Genomic DNA, 17,479 nt, shown 5'->3' on the forward strand with positions numbered 1-17,479 from the left:
CCACTTCCACTCTCTCTCTGCACTCTGCACCAGTTCTGTCAATCACATCACCCTCTCTGCATCCAGACAACCTGGCTTCCCCCCCCCCTTCCTCCCCCTCCCTTCTGGGTAGTTTCCGAGGCAACAGGCGGATGCTGCGCTATCAGTCATCTCTTTCGCTCCTCCGTCGGTTGCTTTCAGCCGCTGAAGGACGGGCCGGACTGAAAACAACTTGTAATTTAGACGATTCAAAAGTTGACATTTCAATAACAGAGCAGATGGATGAGAGGCGGCAGAGCGTCAGCCTTAAAAACACATTGTTGAGCTCTGCAGAGCATCACTGTCACCGCTTCACTCTGAGTTTCTTCCTCTGAGGATGACGAGGCGTTTATCAGATGAAAACACAACATTCATTCACTCCTGAGCTCCATTTTAAACAACAAGATCTAATCTTACTAAATGTTTAATCGATCTCAAGTCGCTCACTGTTGACCAATGGAGATGCTGCTAATGAAAAGACACCATTTCTTTCCTTTGTTTTTGTGACTCATTTGTGAAATTTCCTTAGAGTTTCCCTATTCTGCTGATCCCCTCTATAGTGTTACACAATGCTGGATGTCCAAACTAAATTTGGGCAAAGTTTCAGGTCATGAGGTAATCGTACAGTATGTCTGAGTAATCCCAGGATGAGTCTGCAAAGGGCGCTAATCGGCTCGTTCTTCAAATCACACCATAGCTCCCCGATATGAAACCAAGAATTTCACCAGATGGCTTCAAGCCTCATAACCTCTTGCATAGACTCTCTTCTCCCCGCACTGGAGAGCAGCCCTCCCCTGACAGCCCTACAGCGTTCTGCTTGAAGGCTTCCAGAGAGCTGGCCAATCAGAGGAAAGTGAGAAAGTTGGGAGGGGGGGGGGCTTAAAGTGACAGAAACTAAATGTTTTAGACAGAGGCTGACTGAGGGTTTTCACTGATGAGGTTTTTTTTAACTGCAGATCATGCAAAGCTGCTCTAAAGGTTTGACAAACTGACAACATGAAAGGTGAACCTGAGGAGGATATTGGGTATTTAATAAAAGCAAATACTAAGCCAACGGTTAATACAGAGGGACGCTGTGGAGACAACTTTCCTAACTCTGCAACAAGAAGAGCTGTAAAGTGGTTTTAATTGGCTAAAGTAGCCTACACGTCTGCATGCTGGAGTTTAGCTTCCATTCAGTCACTCCGGTCGGCTTCTCCAAATATGGACTGTACTGACTGTTGTGTTCTGTATGTAGAACATTTGTCATTGATAAGAACCTCGCTTTAAAAAACCTAAACTACCTCTTTAAACAGACGTCCTGTGATAATGCTGTGTATCTGAGGTGGATCGTCTCCAGCCGCTCTGACCGTGTTGTTTGGTTTTCCCTCGAGGCGTCTGCGTCCTCGTGTTTCTCATCCATCAGGCGGCTGGAGGTGTGACTGGCATCACTACCTGCTCTCGTTTCAGAGCCAATGATTTCCTGTTCCTCACTCATTGATTTTCATTTGCATTGTTGATGGATGTGAGGCTGCTCGTCTTGCATAGAGACACCAGAGTTTATAAGATAAACACTTTCTCACCTAAGGTTTGGTAATCTTTTTTTTTCTTCTAACCTAGCGTCATCAGATTTTTTTAAACGTTAGAGTCTGCATGGTTACAGAGCTGTTTGATCAGTCTGGTTTTTTGGAGTGAGGTCGTGTTTTCATGGAAATTAAGAATGATGTGCGGCTCACTGATGTGTTTTTTTTTTTAATCACAATGATTGAGCTCTGTTGGACAAAGGAAGCAGATTCATCAGGTTTTGATACACACATAAATAACTTGAGTGAATATACAGTCACAGTTTCTTTTGGTCATAAAGGGAAAAGAATGAAATGGAAAAAAAACTGAATATCCGAGGATTTTTTTTTTTTGAGATGTTGGCAGGAAAAACAGGACGGAAGGAAGGAGGTGAAATAGAGGACATTTTCCTTACTCAACTGGACCGAATCACCAAATAAAAATGTCTGAGACGGACCTGAAAGCAGACGGATATAAGAAAAAAAAAAACAGACAGAGAAAAACAGAGACAGACACAAACCTCATAATGGCCGTCTAAAAAAAGCCTGAAGTCCTGAAGGATTAATCATCCATCTCAGACTGTGTTTGGTTCCCTATCTCTCCTGTCTGGATGAGCCACCAAAAATACAAAACTCTGTCTGTACTACAGCTCACTGCAGGTTCATTCATCAAGTGTCACTACAGAAAAGCAGGTTAACATGTAGGCTAAACTTGAACGTAAGGACTGGAAATAACCAGAAGTATAGAGATGTAGTCCTCTGAAGAATGACGTCATGAAGGTCAGATTTTCTTCACCTGCTTGTTTGAAGATTCCTGAGTCCTGTTTGGGCCAATTATAGATCATATTTCAATAAAGTTACCTTCAATGACCTTGAAGATGGCCATCGAATCAGACTTCTTTATCAGATCTGAGAAAAATACCCAATGTTCCCACTCGGATGTTATTATAGACAATGTTCCTTAAAGGTCCAATCAGTAAGATATGTAGTGAGTGAAATGATAAAGTGATCTTACTATATGATCAGACATTAAGGAAACATGCTATGTTGAAGTGCTGGCTTCTCTGACAACAATGCAGCAGCCAGTATGTCCTCCTTCTAACTTTAGATTCTGGTCCTGAATGCTCTGGATTTGTTTGGACCAGAGAAGGTAGGCGGTTTTAAGACACCCCCACACGGCCGTTTTGGACGCCCCTCGGTTTGCCAGATATGAGAGCAGTTATCAGGTCAAACCAACAGGTGTTGCAGCGATGGAAGCGGGCAAGAGAAGTGGTTCAGATAGAAGTGATTGTACCCGACCTAAAAAGCCTCTGCATGTTTCTAATAAGCTCCACGAGCAGAAACGTGCTCAAACTAGGATCAATATTGGAGATGCTTTTTAAAAATGGAGAGAGGTTAGAACACAGAAAGGTTTACAGACCGATGCAGAGCTGGATAAACACTGAAGCTTCAGTGTCCACCACATGGCAACCTGAGTGAGCATCAACTCTAGAGAGGAGGGGGGGAGACAGCTCTCTACAATGTTTAGAATTTGGACTGCAGTACCAATTTTAAACACTAGGTGTCAAGACGTACATATTGCTCCTTTAAGGAGCACTTAGGGTTCAATTTCTTTTTTTTGTGACCAGGAGTGGAAAGCTTGTAAAACATTTTTTTAATCTATTTCCTTGGACAAAATTTCCACTCTCCGCCAGTTAGTTTTCACTTAGTCTGCTTTGTGCCCCATTATTGGGGAACTGTGATAAATTGGTAATTATCATCCACTGGATGAAGCATGAGTGTGTTTTTTGCACAGTGTTTTCAGCCATCATCACAACAAACACCTTTTCATCTCATACAAACGATAGCATTACCAAAAAAGTAAAAAAAACATATCTTGTGCACACAAGACAACGAGATGAGAATCTCCGGAGTGAGCAAAGACTTTACAGACAGTTCAAGAAGATGTTCTCTCTGACTTTCACCTACTTAAAGGGAAATTTAAGAGGAATGCTGTGAACATCAGGGGGTGTAAGCTGATTACAGAAAATACTCAGAGCCCTGGTGAGCATTAAAACTCCTCCATCAGCCTGAAAGTAAGCGCTCAGAGCTGTTATTAAAATATAAACTTTAATGTACTGCAGGTTTCTGTCATCTTAATTTGTCATCATTACCGTGAAAATGAACCAGTGAGAGTTGTGATTTAGTGGACCGTTGTTATGCGGCGTATTGTATTGCAGTAAATTTAGTGCCTCTATAAAACCGTGTATTGATTTAGCCGTGAAACTGCAGTGAGAATCCCAGTTCTTGCTTTTATGACTCAGAGACATTTCTGGGCTAATTCTACATGACAGACCTGAGAGCATGATGACAAAATGTATATAATGTATATGTATAAAAGTGATATCAATCTGAGTAAACTCTGAGTTATTATGGAAAGTTCAAGAGCAAAGATTCTCCCCAGGTCTGCAACGTGCTCAGTTTGAGTTTAATTCTGAACCACCGCAGGACAGATTAACAAAACCGTGTTAAAGCATCAGTGACACGACGCCTGCTGGGAGCGTGGGTCCAGAGGAGAGCCTCCCAGCAGCGGCAGAATTAGCTCGGATCAAAGCTCATTTCCAGCGCCGGGTTAGAGGACAGGGAGCAGCTGGGACTTCCAGCTCAGCTCCACATGTCGCACTTAAACCTGTGTACACGTTGAGATTTACTGATGCTGTCTAATTTTATGTTTTCTCTTCACACAGGGAGCAATAACTGAACAGGAACACAAGGCCCAAGGGCGTCTGAGCTGCAGGAGATACCGTCTGAAGGGTTTTTTATGCACAAAGCCAACATTCAACCTTTTACATCTTTCTATTCAACTTATCTGAAGTATAAATGTCCTGCATGTATTTGCAAACTTAATGCAAAGTGTTCCCCTCAACATAACCACAAAACAGTTCCTTTGAATGAGTCAAACATCTGTACTCTAAAAAAAAAAAAAGGGAAGAAGTGATCACTTCTCATAAAAGGTGCTCCTGGACGAGGAGGGGAATATGTCCTAAAAAGCAGAGTCCTAAATCCTGATACTTGATTCAATAGGCTGCTCGGACAAAAGTGAAAAATGACCAACTCCGTGCCTTGAGCTGAAACGTTGAAAATGTAAAAACGCGATGCGCAGCAAAGAAGAGCGTCCGGCAAGGGCGCTGTTTTCAAATCCTTCCATTTTTAGGCACACATAACAAACGCAACAAAAGGTTGCAGTTTTTTACAGGCTGAAATCGTTGTTTTGCTTAGGGCTGTTCCCGACTCAAACATGGCAAACTGTGAGCCTAAATCCTCGGGAAGACGTTCTGGTGTGGATTATTTTACAGATTTCATGTCGATTTAAACAAGACCAGCATGTGAGTCTGCGTCCGTCCTGACTAGGGATGTAATCGTGAGGCAGTTAAAAATCGATTCAAAGGAGTCAAGCTTCACATCGGTACTCTGAATAAAGAATCACAATAATACCGTGAGCATCAGCAGCTGTAGAGCAAGATTTAGAAATTGAGGACGCACGACCGTCTTTTAAATCTGAGGTGTGGAAGCATTTGGCTTCCCCAAGACAGAAAATGGTCTGCAGCCCCGCTCGCCGAAAAGAATGCAAGAGCCGAAGAGTTTACGAGGTGCATTGGTGTTTTCATGAAAAAATGAAAAGGAATCGTTTTCAGTCATCTCATACTTTGTCTTCAGTCTTATTTTGTAAAATAAATCGTATCGTGAACCCAGTATCATGAATCGAGTTGAGTCAGTGAATCGTTACATCCCTAGTCCTGACTATAACACTGTTAGGTACAAAGAGCAGATAGCTAATCATTGATTGCACCATTTAAAAAAAGTTTTTTCTGTGTCCATCATCTCTCTCTAGCTCTTTCAAAATAAAATGACACAAACTCACATTCAACACACAAACGCTGGAATAAATATATATAAAAAAAGATGTTTATGTATGTCAGAGGATATAAAACTACATCCTGTTAGAAAGGAGAGAGTATCTGTTTCTTTTTTTTCTCCACCTACTTAAAGTGTGTCACTCCCTCCGGCGGTAACGTACAGTCTTCACTGCGCCCTAAATATGTCAGCTGACTAACGCCGTTGGGATGGAGGGATCCGCCGCCGCTAAACGGACAGACGAGGAAATATTTCACACAGAGGTTGTTCCCAGTTCACTCGGGAGGAGATGTGTGTGAGCGGCAGACTGTCGGCTTTGAAGTCAGTACGAGGGAGAAGAAAGAGACGAATACCCGGGAGGGGGAAACAACAGTCACAGTGGCGGACATCCCCAACACACTTCCTGTCACCCAGCATGCATCACAGCAGAGAGGAGGAGAGGCATCGAGACTAATGAGTTATTTTGTATTAATTTATCTCATCTTTTTAATTACTTCAATATCTGACTAGTGTATTAATATGCTATAGCAGTGGTTCACACACTTGTTCTGCTGTAGGGTGTAGTGTTTATTGTTTGAATTATTATTTTGCCTCTAAAAGTATTGCAGTGAGACTTTATTCAGATGTTGATATTTAATAATATTTTACCCAATAGGCTACACTTTATGCTTTTTTACCTATTAGCTGAATTTAGTATACAATTGGCTGAACAAAGATGGTACAATCGTACGCATAGTAAACATTTTACCTGCTAAACACAGAAATGATTCTAGACTACAGCACCCCTAACAGTTGGTATCATAGGATTATAGAGCCATGAACTTTTGCCTGGTAGAATGGCTGCACTTGCATTGGTCTATAGCGGTTGCAAAGTTGAGGTAATAAACAGCTTTCATTGATCTCGCTGAAAGCTTACACAAGTGAAACAGTTCATGAATAAGAATAAATATAAAATCAAACAATTATAGACAAAGAACTCAACCGCAAAGCGATACCTGTGCTGGATAAGCTGCTAAAAGACTGAGGAGTGTTTTTCCTTCTTTAAGGCTGAATCCTCTGAGGGACTATTTAATTAGTGAGGATTTAATACCAATTTAATGGAAATTAGCTTCAGATACCCACATGGATTCCACGTGTGTTCTTATAGATTAGACTCCAGCTATTCTCCACCATCTGTGCTATAATTATAGTTGGAATAAAGAGATAAAATAGACTCTGACTTGTAAATGTAGATATGAATTTAAACTGATCATATAACTCAAATGGAAATTCATGTACTCAGCCTTCTATTCATATATATATATATATAATGGTTTTATGAGGATGCATATTTCAAGTTTATTGTATTTTCAGATAATTCATTATCTCAAAAACTATTAATGAAAGCTGGCATGCTTGATGTATGTCGGGTAATGTTGGGTAATACAAGGTTTGTTATAGTAGGGACAAGTCACTGGAAAAACAACAGGGGTCCAGCTTCCCGTCATTTGGTAGTGGAGTGGTCTCTGAAGCGATTACAGGCACATTTGTGTGGGAGAGGTTATGGTGGAAAGGTAAGAAAAAGAGTGGAGAAAAGGCCGACGCATTTCAGCCTAATGGCCAACGTCAGGGTGTTAGAGCAGGGGTTCCTAAACTTTCCGAGCCATGACCCCCAAAAGAAGGTGTTAGAGACTGCGGACACCAGCTGTCCATCTCTTGAACTACTTTTTTGTACTTGTTTTCACAATCGGGGTAAAATGTGCAATTTTAAGTAATTTTTACATTTTTTGGATGGATTCTCGCGACCCCCCCCTTTCAGTATCTTGTGACCCCCCAGGGGGTCCCGACACCCACTTTGGGAACCACTGCTTTAGAGTACTGCACAGGTGTGCTGGGGTAGAAAATATGTAAAAGCTTCCTTGTGGTGTCTGCAACACGACACATGACTTCCAGCATCATGCGTAATGATTCAAAATAAAATGTACAAAGGACAATAAGGAGAAACATGGTACCAAACGTAGACTAAAGGACCGCATCAGTGAACACAAATGTGCCATCAAAACAAACAATTCATTATTTCCATTAAACAACTCTCAATGAACCAATCTGGTGACTTAAAGCACTCCTTAATTTCCTTTGATTACCACGTCACCCAGCTCACAAGAACCGCCTTCTTTCACCTTAAAAACAAAGCCAGTCTCCGTCCATTACTCTCATTCTCTGCTGACACTAATCCATGCATCTATCACATCCAGACTCGATTACTGCAACAGTATCCTTCACGGCACATCATACTCAATAAACCCCAAATCATCCAGAACTCTGCTGCACGCCTTCTCACCTGCACCCGATCCCGTGAACACATCACCCCTGTCCTGCAAATTCTCCACTGGCTCCCTGTCCAGTACTGTATCCAATTCAAACTCCTGCTCCTCACACATACATTACTATTGTTATTATTATTATTATTATTATTATTATTAATAATCCTATGATTCAAAATCTCAATTCAAACTTTGTTAACTAAATTATAACTTTTCCAATTGTTTGTAAAGCTTTTTGCAGGATCTGTACTGTAGCAGTTTTCCAAAGTTTGAAACATATTCCACTTTATGAATTAAGGCTCCGTCAGATCCATCAATTAAAGTAGTAGCAGTAGTTGAAATAAGTGCCAAGGCTGAAAAATAATTCTTCAACATTAAGGGTAGAAGATATTTTTTACATTCGACGGTGCCAAGCTGGCTGTTTCCCCTTGCTACATTTCTTCATTATAAGGAATACTAATACAATCCCCGCTCTGGCTCCATCTTGGGCATATAGATAAAGATTAAAGTAATATTAAGATAAGTGGATATAGACACCGTGGCATTACCCACTGTATTTACTGTCTTTTTAAAAGCCTGCAGTTTGGCACTCTGGCCGTCGCCATTTAGACTACTATGAGTAACCATATTCAGAATATTTGGTGAAGCTGCAGAGGGGGGAGGGGTTTGGGAACATCAAAATAGTAACAGAAACACTATATCAAGGCCTTTCTTATTTACTGGCTGAGATAAATATGACGTTATATTTTATAAATCAGACCTGAGTATGCTAATGGCTACACGGTGGTGTAGTGGTTAGCGCTGTTCTCTCCGCTGCCTCACAGAGAGGAGGTTCCTGGTTCAATTCTGTGTGGAGTTTGCATGTTCTCCCCGTGCAGGTGTGGGTTCTCTCCGGGTACTACGGCTTCCTCCCACAGTCCAAAGACATGCTTGTTAGATTAATTGGTGACTCTAAAAATTGTCCGTAGGTGTGAATGTGAGTGTGGCTGGTTGTCCGTCTCTATATGAGATCCTTGACTGGCAAACAGTCCAGGGTGTACCCCGCCTCTCGCCCAATGAAAGTTGGGATCAGCTCCTGCATATGTCGCCTATGCAGGAATCATGAATTGGTTTAGAAAAATAATCATTTTTGACATTTGGTTACACATAAAGCGATACCCGTGGTGGCCTATCCATCACCCTCAAACAATACTCATTTTGTCCACTAGAGGTCACCGCCTCACTCTCAATTTAACACAAGTAGCAATACTCGTGTCACCCGTGATCTATGCTGTCATATTTTTGAAGTAGACAGTTGATTACTCTTATATAAACCTTAGAACAGTCTGAATGAGAGATCAACATAAATGTCCTCATAACAATGGTTAAGAATTGGAATCGGGACCTCATTAAGATAGTAACACAAACACACATACACACACACACTCCAGGAAAAAAGTCCTTTGCAGAGAAGAATCCATTAAATCTGACTGTCGAGCTGGTAAACAACACTGATAAGGTCCCTCGACTGTCTCTGCTTTACTGTACCACACATGATTATTTACTAGCTAATTAGCATTAGCGGTGAGCCCATAAATCTTCGCTGTAAGAAGACGTGAATACTTCATTTCCTGCTCTGCTGAACAGCAATCTGTCCAAATATAAATGTATTAAATGTAGTTCATGAGCAGTGAGACGCCTCGGCTTGTCTCTTTATGAAACATGTCAGAGGAGGTGGCCGCCGTCTGACGCATGACAGCAGATTAAACCTTGTGAGAAAATATGACAAATGTGTGAAGCGGTGTGTTCATACTGTGTGAAGGTGTGGTGTGACGGCTGGTGGAAAGTCAAGTCCAGTTAATCCGGTTCTAATTTTACTTGATTCAAGAGTTCTAACTGAGTAACACGTTACATTATTTATCAGAGATGAATCAATTTAATCCGCATCTGTCCATGTTTTCATGTGAATAACAGATCAAACGATGTAACTGTTTGTTACTCTTGTGTTTACACACGGCTCTCATTAGCACTGTTTCAAGCAGAAAACAAGGTTGTGGAAACTAAAATTAGAACAAGAAATCAGAAGCTTTCTACCTGAACAAACTGGATCGTCTTGAAGGAAAATTTTAAATATTTTTCTCAGGAGTTTGTGGCGACCAAACCACAGTTGACGGTAGTTTAAAGTTTGTAACGACATTAATCAGGAGGATGAAACCAACCCAATTAAATTTGTGTCTTGTATTGAATGGTGATGTTAGTCGCTATGAACATCCCCATGGTCACTGACTGAGCTGCTGTATTTGAAAGCACACAGGGAAGAGATATATCAGGCTGTGGTATACAACATAAAGTTAATATTTTCACTGTTTGATTGGTCTTCTTTGGGAATTGAATGAGGGAAAATAAAGAACATCACAAGTCCTTTAAAAAGTTAGCAGAGAAAACATGATGGAAAACAGGGGTGAGATTGAGGACATTTTCTTACTTAAGTTGAAGAAAATCACCACAACAACAGTGTCAGAGACGGACAAAGAAAAACAGAGACACAGTCAGCTACATAATGGCTGTCTAAAAAAAACCTGAAGTCCTGAAGGATTAATCATATGTCTGTTGACGTGTTGGGACTGAAAATGTCTGAACAGTCACAAAATAACAGAGTTCACCTCCGTCTGTGACAAACTGCAGCAAAAGCTTTTATCTTTCATCTCATAGACGAAAAGAAAAAAAGAACTCGATCACCAAACATGCAGCTTCGATCCCGACGCCTGAAACACAAAAACTAAGCTCATTTATTTGACTCTCATTGGTATTCCTGTATTGTTGTCATCCTTGTGTTTCTTCTCTCTTGTCATTTATAGTCTCTGTTTGTCGTCTCGTTCAGGATGAGATGTTTTTAGAAACCCCAAAGGCTTTTTTATGTTTCCTCACCTGAACAGTTTGTACTTCATTTCCTCTCGGTTTTCCCCCCTAGTGTGTTTTAGCATTTTTTTTTTTTTTTTTTTAAATTGACTGAAAAAATTAAGCATGAGGTGTTGGCGCCTGCACGGGTTTGATCTCAGGAGACTCTTTAGGCGAGAAGGTGAACGGAAGAAAAATAACAAGAAAAGAGGCTTTGTAAAGCTCTGGAATGATACCTCTTATGGAAATGAATGTCTCAGGGATCTTAACGTGCTGAAAGGGCTGCAGGAGAAAACTTTTTACGCTGATGATGATGAAGATCACAAATATGAGGCTGAAGCTACACCAGTAAAGTTTACAGTTTTTTTCAGACAAACAGGGATCACATTTGGTCAGTAGTTGTGATAGTGTTGTAGTCAAGGCCACACTAACCAGGACCAAGACATCCCAAGACCAGAGTGCTTCCAGACCAAGACAAGACCAAGACATTTAGGGATCGAGATCAAGACCAAGACCAAGACAGGGCTAGACCGAGACAAGACCAAGACCATAAATATTACTGAAAAGTCATCAAATTGTGTCACTCGTAGTTTGATAAAAATCAAACTACAAATGAATTGAATGTATTTGTTCTTTTAGAAAGAGGCGTTTTCCTTCTAATCACAGCAAAAAGTGATGTGGACAAACAGCCTATCAGCGATGGTCATGATTTAAAATACAGAGTCCACTCAGTCTGAGACCAAGACATGTCAGAGTAAAAATGCTTTCCAGTCCGAGACGAGACCTCCAAAAAGTGGTCTTGAGACCAAGACTGATTTTTTTACTTCATTGCCCTTCATGTCCTTGTCGCCTAATTGAACAACCCCATCAAATATTTTTTCCTCATATCATGCCGCCCTACCTGTTCGTCAAATAGCGCCCAAAAGAAAAAAAAATGGATGGCAAGAAAACCAGAGTATCCCTTTAGAGAGTCGCAATAATTTGCCAACAAATTCTTATTGTTGGATCTATAAGGATGTCCAGAGCTCATCATGTGAATCAGGTAAACTACAGGTAGAAGTTTTAAACCAGGACCCCTCACTGTCCCCTCCCCCAAAATGCAGCCTCAGCAGAGTTATCCCTCGCTCTTCTCGCTGAGCGCAGAGTCGGCGTTTGTCCAAGAAACAGAAGCAGCAGCTCGGAGCTTCAGATGCTCGTCAGCTGTCACCGAGATCCTCGACTCAAAGCAAACATGTGACAGGCCGCTTCTGCCGCAGAGGGATGAAGCTCGCCGCTTCTGAAGGTTTCCATGCCGGCTGAGTTTTCGATGAATATTCATAGGCTGTGAAACTTCACCACAATTCCCCTGCTGATTCCAACATGGCTGTCATCAAACCCTTCAACGTAAACAAGCACGAAAGCGAGCCAAGAGCTGGGACTCTGTTCGTCTCTCTCGTGATGCAGATTCACAACAGACGGCACACATTTCCTCCCCATCCTGCAGAAAATGATGTTTTGCAGAAATCAGTTTGTGAGGCCCGCTCAAAGGCAAATTGTTCTGTTCACAGCCGAACATAAAATCAATCCGGTTTGTAATGGTCTGCACGGAGAGCATGACAAACAGCTACAGCGGCTCAGACACAAAATTTCCCTCTGAAAATGAGAGGCATTCTGCAAATAACATATTACTCTACGGGCCTCAGCATTTTTCTTTCAAAATGAGTGCCAATTATAAGCAGGATTCAGTCTCCCTGTAGTCTCCCTGCTTCACATTGGAAATTTAAATATTCTGGGCGGATGATGGATGTGGCTGTGTGAAGGATTTTTAGTAAATCCTCAGCGCTGAGGCGACGCGATGCCGATCTGCTTCATCTGTGGAGGACTGAACTATCCTTAAAAAGAGCTGCCATGTAAACAGGTGGTGTTAAGATGTGAAGACAAACAGGCTCAGAGGGGGGAGGGGAGGGGAGGGGAGGAGGGGGGTGGGGTGATAATGCCACCAGGACGGATCTAAATGTTAGAGTTTCTGTGATCACGTCGACGTTAGAGACACCCTATGCTGAGTGCTCGTCCAGCTGTGCGAAGATGCACCGCTCGTACGAAGAAAAACCTGTCTTCACTTCAGCCACAACACGGGAGCAAAACATGAGCGAGAGAGAGAGAGAGAGAGAGAGAGAGAGGCTGCTAACTATGGAGTCAGAGGAGGGACATATGAAAGAATGAATATGTAGCAGGAATGTGTGAACGCTTATGTAACGACAACAATAAAAAACAACAAATGTATTCAGCCTGGGACGAACTCGTAACCACACAGACTCACCTGAGCAGGTACCATCCAAGATGTTCACTATGTTTGTTTTACAATCCTCCACAAGCACCGACTGAGAATCATACACATCCCTGAATGAAAGACACCCCTGAGTTCTGAAGTCCTCATGAAGTCCTCAGATGATTCAGTGGCTTCATGAGGATGTGTTGAATGTTTCGTGGTGAGAAAACAAGTTTGTGGAGGTTTTTTTTTTATAAAACTTGTTACTCACAGGACGGAGACGATGTCCCCTCGTTGGACCTGATAGTTCCTCACACTCCAGCGGTTCAGTAGGACGACGTCACACTCAGACCCTCCATCTGGGTTCAGGGACGGCTGCGCACACACACACACACACAAAAACACAAATATAAACAAACACCCTTTATGACCAGGTAAAAAACAAAGAGAGTTGAGATGGTGAGCAGCATCAAGTCAGTTTAATGTTTGTATAGAAGATGGTCGCTGTCAGAACAAGAAGCGGGTCAGCGGAGACCGTCAGGACCAAAGAGTGAATATGGAAGTCCAAAGCCCTGTTTCCACCAAGCGGCCCGGCTCAGTTTGGTTCAGTTCGGTACGCATTTACTTGAGTTTCCAAGATTGGAAATGGTACCGAAAAAACCTATCCCTACCGTCCTACTTTTTTTGCCACCATTCTGTTGGGTCAGAACACAAAGGGTGGACCTAGACGCAATGCAGTCTGTTGATTGGTCGAAACGATCATCCATTCAGACTGTGCCATGTTTCAATACCCTGTCAGTTTCAAGAGAGTAAAATCAAGACTGTCTTTGATTTTTTGCGACTAACGTCAGCACGTAGCACCGCCCCATGGACAACCTGAGGTGACAACCACAGCTGGATGTCCTTCTTTGTTGCCCTTTGTTTGCTGTGCTTCCTTCTTCTTCTTCTTCTTCTTCGTTGAATTTATTGTTTATTGTTTATTTGGATCCCCATTAGCCACTACCTAAGTAGCGACTACTCTTCCTGGGGTCCACTCATACAAACATGAATTTAAAATCCACACAAATTAAATTATAAAAAAAAAGTCCAAGTCGGAACAGAAAAAGACAAAAATAGAAATAAATGACAGCAATATAACAGGCAAAGTACAAATTTATTGTATTAATTCATTGGCGGGCTAAACGCTGCTATGATGTTACTCTATTATGTAGCCGGCGCTAATTTCTCCGTCTGGCTTACACTCCGCCTACCAACTGAGGGTACAGTTGGCTGTGGAAATGCAAGCAAGGTCAGGGTTTACCTCATGGACCGGACTAACTGGACCGCTTGGTAGTAGCAGCGCTAAACTGTTCTCTTTGATCAAACTTTCTCCCAGTGCGTTGGACAGCCTGGCAGTTATGTCCCATGCACGGAGACTTTAGTCCTCAGTGCAGCGGCTGTAGGTTCAAATCCAACCTCGACCCTCTGCTGCATGTCATCCCTCCCTCTCTCCGCCCATCCTACACGCTTGACTTGGATACCCCCCCCCCTCCCCTCTCCTTATAAACAACAACAACGATGAAAATCATTATTCTCACGTCTCACTTTGTGTCACTTTCAGGAAGGATGGTGACAAAGCCAGCGACACGTCGACAGTTTCATTAAACAGGACGCGCTCAGACCATTTCACGCTTGCTTTGGTAATTGACAAAAAATCTGGAATGTGTCTGCACTTAAATAAACATCCCTGTGAGAGCTGCCAGCCGGTGAGTTTATCTGATACACTCTGGTACTTCATCAGCTCCTCTCACACTCATATTTCTTTATATTTCATGCTGAATTGTCTCTGAAGCTGCAGCCACGGAGACTTGAAATCTGTAAGACATTTTCAAAGGGCGATGCTTTGACTGCAGCAGCACATTGTCAGATTTTTAATTTAGTTTTCTAGAGAGATGATGCAAACATTCGCAAAACTTTGAGAACTAAAGAAGACAAAGTTTAAGTCGAGAATAACGACTGTAATCTGAAATAATACGACTTAAAGGTTCAATCAGTGAGATGTGTAGTGAGTGAAATGATAAAGTGATCTTACTATATGATCAGACATTAAGGAAACATGCTATGTTGAAGTGCTGGCTTCTCTGACAACAATGCAGCAGTCAGTATGTCCTCCTTCTAACTTTAGATTCTGGTCCTGAATGCTCTGGATTTGTTTGGACCAGAGATGGTAGGTGGTTTTAAGGCAACCCCCCACACGGCCGTTTTGGACTCCCCTCGGTTTGCCAGATATGAGAGCAGTTATCAGGTCAAACCAACAGGTGTTGCAGCGATGGAAGCGGGCAAGAGAACTGGTTCAGATAGAAGTGATTGTACCCGACCTAAAAAACCTCTGCATGTTTCTAATAAGCTCCACGAGCAGAAACGTGCTCAAACTAGGATCAATATTGGAGATGCTTTTGGAAAATGGAGAGAGGTTAGAACACAGAAAGGTTTACAGACTGATGCAGAGCTGGATAAACACTGAAGCTTCAGTGTCCACCACATGGTGACCTGTGTGAGCATCGACTCAGAGAGGAGGGGGGGGGGAGACAGCTCTCTACAATGTTTAGAACTTGGACTGCAGTACCCAACAGTAGCTTCAGGTATGTGAAAGACAAGGCAGCAATGAAAAAAAAGTCAAATGAATAAATTCACATGTTATATATTGTAAATGGGGCTTATTAGAGAAATTATAAAAATTAATCAAAGTAGAAATGATCGATTAAAATGTATGAAACTCTGAGGAGATGATGATGAGCTCGATGCTCGATTCTTTGTCTGACACAAATCAAAAACTCAGTGGTACATATTCATCACCATCAGGAGCTTAGAGAACACTGTTTCCATGACAACTTCCCAAGCACTGCAAAAAAAAGTGAGCGCACACACACACACACACACACACACACACACACACACACACACACACACACACACAGTACAGCTTTCTGTGTTTCTGTTCTCTTGCTGCTGTGATGAACCTGCTAAACATTAACCTGACTTCTGCAAACAAAAAAAAAGGCGAGAAAAACACGACTACAAACGCACAACCTGTCAGTCATGGATGACCTTTAGGCTTCACAAGAAGCTGCAAATACATAAACGATTAAAAGTCAATAACACACAAAAGCAGAACACGTATGCACCAGTGCTTTTTAGAATTTGCACCATTAATCCAAAAGGAAGTCTTTTCTGCTGCTGCAGCGTGGTCGACCTAGTTGACCTCAAGGTCATTCAGCACAGACGGACCGAACATCTGAGGACACGCTGAGCGATGTGGAGGATTCTGTTTCTGAACAAGCGGTCACATCACTCGCTTTAAAGCCACCAGACTTCAGACATAAAAACATTCATTTAAGACCCCATGACCATCTAGCGTGTCTCTCTGAGCGCCATCGTCTTTTTCCAATTGTTTCCAATGAGTAGAGAGTGTTCGCAGCAGCAGGCGGCTGGCTCGGTCGGCTGTGAAACTGAATTGCCCTTCTGGGATTCATAAAGTTGTCTGAATCAAAATCTGATTGAGACAAAAAAAAAAAAAAAAAAAGCGCAGCGCCCAGTGTCCTTTTTCTGAGCGCTGCACAATCTTTCAACTTTTCTGAAAGGCGCTGTTGACATCACTGGCGCTCTTTTCCAAATGTTTGATATTCCCTGTAGTTTTTGTCTCCTACACGTCAGGTCTTGTACTCACATCCTCCTCGCTCCGTGTCTGATCGGGAAAAAAGCGATCTCAAATATAAAACATGCAGTAAAAAGTAACGGAGCAGTGTCGGTCATACAGCGGCCGTTGTCAACAGACCGTTGTCATGGAGACCGGACGGACGTGCAGCACTTTTCTCCTCAGTGCACAAACGCTTCATGTGAGCACTCATGTGTGCACGACATGGGAGTTGCTGGTCTACCGCCGCCTCGATTGGTGACAGTTTTCGCGTTATTGACACGATAAAATGTTCCTACTGAATCATTTCCTGGTCAGTTAAACGGAGTTAAGTTAAAAAAAAATATTTAAAAAAACAGCCAAACTTGGGGCGCTGGTGGGGCAATGGTTAGTGTGCGTCCTAACCCAGGTTCAAATCCCACCTTTGGCTCCTTTCCCGCGTGTCCTTCCCCGCTCGTTCTCCATCAACTGTCCTATCTCTCCATTAAAAGGCACAAAAAGCCCAAAAATAAATCTTAAAAAAACAAACAAAAAAGAAACAGCCAAACTGAGCACAATTTCATTTAAGTTTCGGGGAAGCGTATCTTATTGGTCTTTATTGGAATAGTTAGGAGACGCCTTAGCGCCCTCTACTGACCATCTACCACTGACTTTAAATATTGATTTGTTTAAAGGTAAAATAGTTGCATCATATTACTTTAAGCTGTACAACATCTCCATAATGCGTCTGGAGCTTTTCTTTGTTGTTTTCATCATGAAGACTTCAGACAGTAAATCAGAATCAAACGATGTTTTCACCTCATGTTCTGAATATCAGAGAGCGATGGGGATATGTTGACGAGGAGCAGCCTCCACACTTTGCTCCCGCCGGATCATCGTGTCTTTAACTTTTAACATGAGGAAGACACGGCTCAGTCAGACAGAA

At 42.2% G+C, this 17,479-nt stretch overlaps 1 protein-coding gene and 1 long non-coding RNA gene across 3 annotated transcripts in view; one reads left to right on the forward strand and one right to left on the reverse strand.

Moving 5' to 3' along the window:
• Positions 1-17,479, reverse strand: part of immp2l (inner mitochondrial membrane peptidase subunit 2) — a 117,746-nt gene that overhangs the window by 86,786 nt on the left and 13,481 nt on the right. For both annotated transcript variants that reach the window (XM_061037108.1, XM_061037109.1), the window contains exon 3: positions 13,153-13,256. In XM_061037108.1, coding sequence (XP_060893091.1) covers positions 13,153-13,256 — 104 coding nt within the window. The remainder of the gene's footprint in view (positions 1-13,152; positions 13,257-17,479) is intronic.
• The window catches only part of LOC132973575 (uncharacterized), a 285,267-nt gene that overhangs the window by 16,696 nt on the left and 251,092 nt on the right, over positions 1-17,479 (forward strand). The gene's annotated exons all lie outside the window — the stretch shown is intronic.

This window comes from Labrus mixtus, chromosome 4 (genome assembly GCF_963584025.1).
Source record: "Labrus mixtus chromosome 4, fLabMix1.1, whole genome shotgun sequence".
NCBI classification, from domain to species: domain Eukaryota; kingdom Metazoa; phylum Chordata; class Actinopteri; order Labriformes; family Labridae; genus Labrus; species Labrus mixtus.